We start from the raw sequence: 10,050 nt of genomic DNA, 5'->3' as shown, positions 1-10,050 counted from the left end.
TACAGCACCAAATATAACAAAATTACATATACACGTATTATATAAAATATATATATTGTTGTTGTTGCTATTGAGAACATCCCATCAGAACACACACGTGCTACACATACAATTCAGGGATGAATGTCTCTTTGAGATGCCAAACTATCACTAAAAAAAAAAAACAAAAAAAAACTATCACTAGCCACATGACCTATCCCTGTGATTTCATTCAAGGTGAGCAGTTGGAGGAAGTGTCTCTGAGGAGCTGAATTGTGAATGGTGAATCTTTAGCTAGTGGTAGACAACAGCTAAGCAATTAAAAACCGGATGCTATGTAGTCAATTCTAACTCAAACAGCATAATGCACTAGGCAACTCTGCTTCACAGAACCTCTCTAAAGAGTTAAAAGAGCAAAGATGTCAGTTTGAGGACTAAGGTGTGTCTGACCTAAGCCATGGTATTTTCAATAACCTGATATGCATGTGAAAGCTGGACAGAGAATAAGGAAGACCAAGAAGAATTGATGCATTTGAGTCATGGTGTTGGAGAAGAATATCAAAAATATCATGGACTGCCAGAAGAACAAATCTGTGTTGGAAGACGTACAGCCAGAATGCTCCTTAGAAGCCAGGAAGGCGAGGCTTCATCTCTCATGCTTCAGACATATTTTTAGGAGGGACCTAATAGTAAAGTGGTAAAGTGGAGGGTCAGTGAAAATGAGGAAGATTCCCCAAGGTGATGGATTGGCACAGTGGCAGCAGCAATGGGCTCAAGTGTGACCACAACTGTGAGGATGGCGCAGCATCGGGCAGTGTTTCGTTTCATTGTGCAGAGAGTTGCTATGAGTCAGAACCGACTCAACAGCACCTAACAACAACAACAACAACATCTAGTCAATTATGACTCCGTGGTAACATGCGACAGTAGAGCTGTGTTCAAAGGGTTTCCAGTGGCTGATTTTTCAGAAGCAAATTGCCAGGCGTTTCTTTCTAGGTGCTTCTAGGTGGACTCAAACTTCTATATGTTGGTTAGCAGCCAAACACGTTAGCTGCACTCACCACCTAAGGACTTCCTCAGGTGGTCAACATATTAACAGCATACTAAACCAAAACAAGCCATACTACTCGTCATCAAGTGAATTCTAACTCACAGCTACTCTGCGTCGGGTTTCCGAGACTGTGAATCTTTAAGGGAGCAGACGGACTCCTCTGTCTCCCGTGGTACAGCTGGTGGATTTGAACTGCTGATCTTGTGGTTAACGGCCCAACACTCAGCCCGCTGTACCACCAGGGCTCCTAAAAGCATATTAACTGCCACATATATTAGTGTGCATACCTTCTCCAACAAACAAAATATAACTGATGATCTTTCTAAAACAAAGCGTCATGTTTGTTGTTGTGGATATGTGTTGTCGAGTCAGTTCCGACTCACAGCAATGCTGTATGGGATTTCTGAGGCTTTAAATTTTTGCGGGAGCAGAAAGCCTCATCTTTCTCCTGAGGAGCTGCTGGTGGGCTTGAACCATGTAGCTGTGGCTTGTAGTCAAGTGCTTACCATACGGAGCTAGAATGTAAGGCCCTAAATCCTAGGACTTTAAAATCAAATGCAGTTTATATATTTCAGTTCCTGCCAATTCAAGATAGAGCAAACAAAAGCATACTGGAGGGTTTGGCCTGGACTTCAGATTGGGCAAGTCTGGTTTCGAGGGGTGGACTGTGATTTTGTCCTTTTTAAGACAAGGAGTCTCCTGGGTGGTTAATGCACTTGGCTGCTGACTAAAACTTTGGTGGTTTGATTACACCCTTGAAAGAAAGGCCTGGTGAGCTACTTTCCAAAAATAATCGCAGGGTCACCGTGAGCCGGAATCAAACAGACAATTACTGGTTAATGGTTTTGTTGTTGGTGGTGTGCTTCAAGTTGATTCCAACCCATAGGGCCACTGTATAGAGCTTCCAAGGAGCAGATGATGAGCTTGAACCATTGACCTTGCAGTTCAAACTTTGCAATCCAGTGTATTAACCCACAGCGCCACACCAGGCCTTCAGAACTGGGGAAAAGCATGATATGGGTGCCTGAAACGGCCATTTCTGTACCAATGTTCTCCCTGCCTCCAGGGTCCTTTCCTTTGGGATTTTCCTTTCCTGGCTTCATCCTAGGGGAGAAGCTGAGGTTGCTTTGGGGTGCTTAGGTCTCACAGTTCAGGACCCTTCACCCCTACGCCTGTGCTTATCCCACCAAGTCTGCTCTCATTAAAGAATCACATGAAAATGGGCAAGACTTAAACCATTACTTTTTGAAGGAATATCATGTTTTAACAAAGACCAAAGACTTAAGATAAAGGAATGCAACTCTAGCTGATTTTAAAGCCAATTCTCACCCTTCAAACAGAGAGCGTTGTTGTTGTTAAGTGCCATCAAAGTCATTGACTCATAGTGAGCCTGTATAGGGTCTCCCAGGAGCAGCTAGTGGGTTTGAACTGGTGACCTTATGGTTCATAGTCCAGTGCTGACCCCTATAGCACCACAAGAGAGATTATTTAGTGAAGTTTCCTGAGTAAATGTTGACGTCACATCATGAGTAGTGTCTGATTCAGTCTATAAGCGGGGGTGTCTCAGATCCCCACTGATAGGAAGCTAGACACACTGCTTTCTCTCTCTGACATGTCACTTCCCCCATCAACCTTGGGACTCTTGCCCCTCTTGTCAGCCATGTTGTTGTTATTGTTAAGTGTCACGGAGTCGCTCTGTCCCATAGAGACCACGTACAGGGTTTCTGAGGAATGGCCAGTGGGTTTGAACTGTTGGCTTTCAGTTCAAATCGACCTTTCAGTCAGGTACTTATCCTACAGTGCCACACCAGGACTCTGTAAGTATTCCTCAAATCACGTGTTACGCCAGCACTGAGCTGATGCAGGGATAGACACAGGAGAGAGGTCTGGAACCTGTCCTGGGCAGCTTACAGGCCTGCTGACTTCTTCAGTCACACAAATGCTTTCTTATAATTGTGTAAGTGGCATGAAGAGAAACACAAGAGCTCAGAGAGGTGACAGGAGGGACGAGAGGCCAGAGTCCCTGTGGGAGCAACATTGGAAATGAGACCTGAGGGGCCAATTAACCAGACAAAAGAGGGCAGGTTGGTACCGGAGTGGAAGAAGAATGTTCTAAGCAGAGAGGGCATCATGGCTGAAGGCCCTCCCTGGGGACCAGGCATCCTTTCTCCAGATTCCCAGGCAAAGAAATGCTTCCAAGGCTAGGTGAACTTCAGGAATGGTAGGATGGATAAAGCTTGCTTGGGAGACTCACAGGTCAAAGACAGAAAGAGAAGCTACTTTTGGAAAGAAGGCTTCAGGGTGGGAGTAATTCAACTAATGGGAGGTAGAGATGGGTGGGGCAGGACAGTGGGCCTTCAGGCTCTGGGATTGACCATCACTGAATCCTGGTGGTGCTGTGGGCTGCTAACTGCTAGGATGGTGGGTCTAACCCACCAGTCATTCAAGGTTAGAAGTTCAGGCTGTCTGCTTCCATAAAGAGTTACAGTTTTGGAAAACCTGTCAGTGCGGCTGGGAGTCTGAAATGACTTGGTGGCAGTAGTATCTTTGGTTTGAGCCTGGGGGAGACAGACAACAGTGGAAGAAAGTGGTGCAATATCATTACTTGCATTGCCAAAATGGATGCCTGGGCCATCCCTCTGAATCCTTGATCTTTTACCAACTGGAGACTTAAATAATCTCTCTCTAACTGTCCCTGAATCTTTGTGTCACTCTCTCAAGATTCAAAGGCCCAGACAAATGTCCCCGTTTGTGAAGTCTAGGCCACACAGCTGTGTCCTATAGAGGAGGGAAGGGTACATCCCTTCAAATGTCATGAGGGGGTATGGGGCCCCAGTGTTGGTGTTCTTCTGAAGTCTGAAAAGTCATGTGTGCCGTGCTTTAACTAACCAACAGAAAGTAACCAATTCCAGCCCCCAAAACACTCAACCCACCTCTCCTCGGAATATGAGCCAAAGGGAGTTACAGCATAATCATCATCATAAAACTCAGAGGCTTCCTGCAGTTCTCCTAGTTTTGTGAAGTAATGCAGATCGCTGGTGACAGGCACGGGTACTCGGACTGGACCCCTGAAATTGGAAATGGAAATTAAAACCCTAAGGACTTTATAAAGACGCCAAGTACACACACGTAATACCATCCTACCCACACAAATGAAATGCCAATCAAGTCTCTGTGGAACAATGTAAGGCAGCCATGCCGACACCTTCACTCCAGAACTTCTCTTAAACACTGGCTTTGTGGCATTTTAATTTGTAGATTAAAGAAGCTTGCGTTCTTGCCAATGCTCCTGATCTAGGAAGTCATTAATGTAGGCACATCATCTTCCTTTGATTAACACATATTTTATTGCAAACCTTTGGTTCATTATTTAAGGCCCAGCTATAAAAACCAAAACAGATGCTTCCCTGATTTTGTTTGTAATCTAATACTTTGAAATGGGACCCCAGTAAAATGCACTTCTAAAAATATTAACATCATACTCTCCAAAACTCAGCTCGAAGGTAAAATATTTCTTCTTCATCTGTTTACATAGATTTATAAACTCGCATGTGCCCCGGCAGGATTAGAAAAAGCCATTGACCATTGCTAAGCAATAAATAAATCCTGACGTTCTTCACTCAGCCTGGCTACCTAGAGGTGCGCCGGAGCAAAGTGACCCAGCTGCTAGTAAATGTGAGCAAGTTGTAAGCAGCTGTCTGTCTTTGAGGTGGCCCATTTGGAGCTTGCATTTGGTGCTCCTTGGTTTCCTTGTGCATGACAGTTTCATGGACACAGGCCACCCTGCTGGTCAGTGTCAGGTTCCAGTTTCTGCTGCTCTGGGGGACACTGCCACCACCTTCCTGACCCTGCAGTATGGCTTTATGCATAGTACACACTGTGTCTTTAAAATCAGTATACAGATGTGGGAAATATCAATCTGACTTTACATGGTGTGGCGTTGTGGATAAGGCCTGTACCACAAGTTTGGTTTAAGCTGCAAGGTTGGCAGTTCAAATTCATCAGCTGCTCCATGGAAACCCTATACAGGGTCACTATGAGTTGGAAGGAACTCGAAAGTACTTAACAACAACACAACAATATTTTACAAGGATTATGCAAGTAAATTATATTAATAAATGAAATCATATTTAATATAGTAAAAACTATCTTATTAAGTATACTATAATCACTATTATAACAATTAACATCTATGAAGCGCTTCCTGACTGGCAGGCACTACATTGCTGTTGTTGTTGTTGTTGTTGTTGTTGTTAGGTGCCATCAAGTCAGTACCAACTGATAGTAACCCTATGCACAACAGAACAAAACACTGCCTGATCCTGGGCCAACCTCACAAATGTTGCCACTCATGAGCCCATTGATGCTGTCATATTGCCAATCCATCTTGCTGGGGGTTTTCCTCTTTTTCTCTGACCCTCCACCTCACCAAACATGATCTCCTTCTCCAGCGACTGGTCCCTCCTGACAACATGTCTGAAGCATGAGCGACGAAGTTTGGCCATCCTGGCCTCCAAGGAGCACTCTGGCTGCACTTCTTCCAGCACAGATCTGTTGGTTCTTTTGGCAGCCCCTGGCATTTTCAATATTATCCTCCAACACCATAACTCAAATGCATCAGTTCTTCTACAGTCTTCCTTAGTCACTGTCCAGCTTTTGCATGCATTTGAGGTTACTGGAAATACCATGGCTTGGGTCCTCAAGCTGGCAGTATGTGAAACATTTTAACAAGGGTAAGCCAAAAAATATTGCTGGTTTGGGCTCAATGCATGCACTGGTACATTGCGAACAAACACTTTTAAATATGTCTCTGCAATCCATGAATGGCTGCAGATAAATCCTGTCAGTAATGTGCTTGTCTTAGTCTTCTTCTTGTTATGTTGATGTGACCCTGTACAGGGCTTCCAAAGAGAGCGGCTGGTGGGTTTGAACCACCAACTTTGTGGTTACCAGTCCAGTGCTCATCCTACAAGTATCTTCAATATACATATATCCCAAACAGTGGTTTATCAAGGAAACTGCTGGAGCACTTCAAGTCAAGGCAGTGAGGTCAGCTCCAAAGGTGATGCGACTATTTTCAGGATTCCAAAGGGCCATCTTGATGGATTTTCTCAAAGGACACAGGATAATCATGTGGGTTTATTAGGAAGAAGTTTTTCAAGAAAATTGAAAAGTGCATTGGTGAAAAAAAGGCCAGGCAAATTGTGCCCAAACAATTTTTTCCTACAAGAATTTTCTTAGGAAACCTGATCCCACCCACCCTACAGCCTCAATCTTGCCCCTTCAGACTTCGTTTTGTTCCCCCAACTCAAAGAATATTTTCAAGGAATATGATTTGCCCCTTGAGGATGTCCAAGCTGTCATTTTGAAATCGCATAAATTGAAGAACTCAGAATTCTTTGAGGGAACGTTTAGAGAGATGGAAATACCTACTGCCTTCAGAAGTGGCTACACCGAGATGGAGGATATGTAGAGAAGCAATTGCTTCACATTTTGACGTTTTTGTTTCATAAAGGTTGCTATGACTTTGTAACAGTAGTCTCTGACTTAACACTCATTTTAAGGACTAAGAAGTCATTGATTAATAAAGATGCAAAGTTCCGTGTCCTCATGGAATTTACAGTCTTATAGAGGGCAGAACATTAAGCAAATGATCACACAAATAATTAATCAAGCAGCTCTGGTAACGTAGTGGTTACGTATCAGGCTGCCAACCGCAAGGTCAGCCGTTCAAAACTACCAGCTGTTTGCCGGGAGAAAGATGAGGCTTTCTGCTCCCACAAAGATTTACAGCCTTGGAAACCCTGTACAGGGTCGCTATGAGTCAGAACCAACTCCATGGCACATAACCACCACCTCCATGGTTTCAAGAGTCCTAAAGGTACGCACAGGGCATTCACCAGCACATTTCCATGAGCTGTTGGCCATGAACAGTCTTGGTAAAGGCTGACACGTATTTTCTGACACCACCAGAGACAGCGCTCTTTGTAATCTTCAAAGATGGCAAAAATCATGAGTCCCTAGTAGTCTAAGAGTACAGTGTGGACTCCTGGTGTGGCATTGAAGGATAAGCACTGCACTGTGAACCACAGGTTGGCAGTTCAAACCTACCTCCTAGTCTTCAGAAACACTATACAGAGTTGCTACAAGTTAGAACCGACTCAGCACAACAACATGAGTGTACGGTGTCTTTAAAAAATATATATATATGTGTGTGTGTGTGTGTATATATATATATATTCTCTCAGAACTAAGCTCAAAGACTCTGACCCATAGAAACCTTGGATAACATTTCCAAGGAGTGGCCAGTGAGTTTGAACCACTGACCTTGCGGCTCAAACTGACCTTGCAGTCCAGTGCTTATCCTGCAGAGCCACATCAGGACTCCATATATACATATATGTATAATACATACATATATATATGTATATATTATTGTTGCTGTTAAGTGCTATAGAGTTGGTTCCAACTCATAGCAACCGTGTGTAGGGTTTCCTAGGAGCAGCTGATGAGCTTGAACCACTGACCTTGTGGTTCAAACCAACCTTGCAGTCTATGGCATTAACCCATAGCAAAACACCAGGACACACACACACACACACACACACTTCTCTCTCTGTCTCTGTGTATGTCTCTCTCTCTCTCTCTCTCTCTCTCTCTCTCTCTCTCTCTCTCTATATATATATATATATATAGTGGTGGTCATGTATTGATGAGTTAGTTTCAACTCATAGTGACCCTGGGCTTTTAAGGCTGTAAATCTTAATACGAGCAGAAAGTCTTATCTTTCTCCTGCAGAGCAGATGATAGATTTGAACTACAGACCAACTTGTAACCCACTAAGCTAATAGGTCTTCTTGCTGTAAAGTGCCATTAAGTTGGTTTCAATTCATAGTGATACTGTATAGAATTTCCAAGTAGCAGCTGGTGGGTGTGAACTGCCAACCTTGTGGCTCGCAGTCAAGTGCTGATCCAATAGCACCGCACCAGAAATCCTTACATATATATATTTATTTATATATGTACATATTGTATGCATACATGAGTTGCTGACCTTGTGGAGAGCAGACCAACTTGTAACTCACTACCCTACCAGAACTTCTTACATGTATCTATATAATATTATATATATACACATACATACAGATAGATAGAAATATATCTATCTATAGGGACTCCTGGTAGAGCACTGGACTGCGAACCACAAGGTTGGCTGTTCAAACTCACCAGCTGCTCCTCGGAAACACTATCAGGGTCACTATGAGCTGGAACTGACTCCATGGCACTTAACAATGACAATAACGTGTGTGTGTATGTATATATATAGTCAGTCCTGGTGTGGCACTATGGGCTAATGCATCAGACTGCAAAGTCATTTGAATTGCAAGGTTGGTGGTTCAAGCTCACCAGCTGCTCCTTGGAAACCCTATACAGTATCACTATGATGATACAGGGTCGCTATGGGTTGGAACTGACTCTACAGCACCTAACAACATCAACAAACATATATATGCATACATTTCATACATTTCATACATATATATATATGAAAATAAAATAAAATTTGTAGAGGTAGGCTTCTCACTGAATCCCTGGGCCCATTGCCATACCGAGGTTCCTGAGTAAGTTAACAATTAAGGCTTCACTTGGCATATATGGGTACTAGAAAATCAATCTACAGATGCCCAGGTGTCGATACATCTGGTAAACTGTTACCTTTGAAAAAGGAGTGTGTGATCTGGGGGTGTCTTTCCCATTAGCGCCTGCCAGGCTCGCTCATGCTGCCTCTGCATAGAGTGTCTTTCCTGGGCAAGAAATAAGATTAGCAAATTATATTGGTGTATAAACTACGTTAGATGATTAAGTTGCCAATGACCATTCTCTTCTTATCAGAGATGATGAAATACAAAAGAAAACAGGAAGGAAGGATGAGCATAAAAACACTGAAGAATGCACCTTGGTAGAACACCGAACGCTTTGAAACTGTGTAATCTCGGACATGCCACCTACATGAATTTAACTGTGCCTCAAATGTATGTTGGAATCTTGGCCGTTGTAACTGTGATGCGATCCTGTTTGGAAATTTTCTTTGGGCATGTTAATGAGGCCATATCAGAGTAGACGATGAATCCAAAATCTAATCACCTAAAGTTATAAAAAGATCAGAATAGACACATACATGGGGGAAGACAGATGCCATTTAAGAAGACTCTACAAGCCAAAGAATGCCAAGGAACCCAGGAATGCCTAGGGCTACTGACAAGGAAGGAATCACCATGGTCAAGACACTGGTTTAGACTCTTAGACTGTAGAACTGAGAGAAGATGTTGGGTCTTTAAAGGCACTCACTTGTGGCATTTCTGTCATGGCAGCTCTAGGGAATTAAGACAGTCACCCATGTGTGGCATTTTTGTCATAACAGCATTGCTGTTGTTGTCAAGTACCATCAAGTTGGTTCTGACCCATAGCAACCCTGTATAGGGTTTCTGAGGAGTAGCTGGTGAGTTTGAACTCCAGACCTTTCAGAGAACTAAAATGCCACCTACCCCGCTGGAGCCAACTTGTTTCCTTATTGAACGAAAATAGTGTGGTAGACATCACTGCCCAAAATTCTGTCATCCCAGGTCCATTTTCCTGCTGGCCTTCACACATTTAGGTATTGATTGGTGTGCGTAGACATTTTCTGCTACATACATTTATTTGTTATATTGGCTTTCAATGAATTGGTCACGCAACAAATCCCCACCTCCACCCCCACCCCGCCCAGAGGAATGACTTTCAGAGACTTGGTCTGCTTTGGAAGTAAAGGCAACTCACTAGGAAGATGGAAAATCTGGTTAAAGAACCAGATACACTCAAAGGACCGAAGACAGGCTTCTTCTAGAAGACAAAGACCTATTCACAACAAATCTCAATCAAAAATTCTCAACTCAGCCAGTCCAGCCCCCATGAATGCATTCCAGGGAGTCAACTGAGCCAAAGAGCAAAATAGCTACCAGTGAGGGAAGTTATAAAGCAAA

At 43.3% G+C, this 10,050-nt stretch overlaps 1 protein-coding gene across 1 annotated transcript in view; it reads right to left on the bottom strand.

The window, feature by feature from the left end:
* LRGUK (leucine-rich repeats and guanylate kinase domain containing) overlaps nucleotides 1-10,050 on the bottom strand; it is a 139,428-nt gene that overhangs the window by 6,634 nt on the left and 122,744 nt on the right. Inside the window, exons 18-20 of the mRNA XM_006861226.1 lie at nucleotides 8,747-8,835; nucleotides 3,964-4,098; nucleotides 2,076-2,134 (exon numbers count right to left, since the gene is read on the bottom strand). Coding sequence (XP_006861288.1) covers nucleotides 2,076-2,134; nucleotides 3,964-4,098; nucleotides 8,747-8,835 — 283 coding nt within the window. The remainder of the gene's footprint in view (nucleotides 1-2,075; nucleotides 2,135-3,963; nucleotides 4,099-8,746; nucleotides 8,836-10,050) is intronic.

Source organism: Chrysochloris asiatica, unplaced genomic scaffold (assembly GCF_000296735.1).
Source record: "Chrysochloris asiatica unplaced genomic scaffold, ChrAsi1.0 scaffold00041, whole genome shotgun sequence".
Taxonomy (NCBI): Eukaryota; Metazoa; Chordata; class Mammalia; order Afrosoricida; family Chrysochloridae; genus Chrysochloris; species Chrysochloris asiatica.
This window is presented reverse-complemented; position numbering and strand designations above follow the sequence as displayed.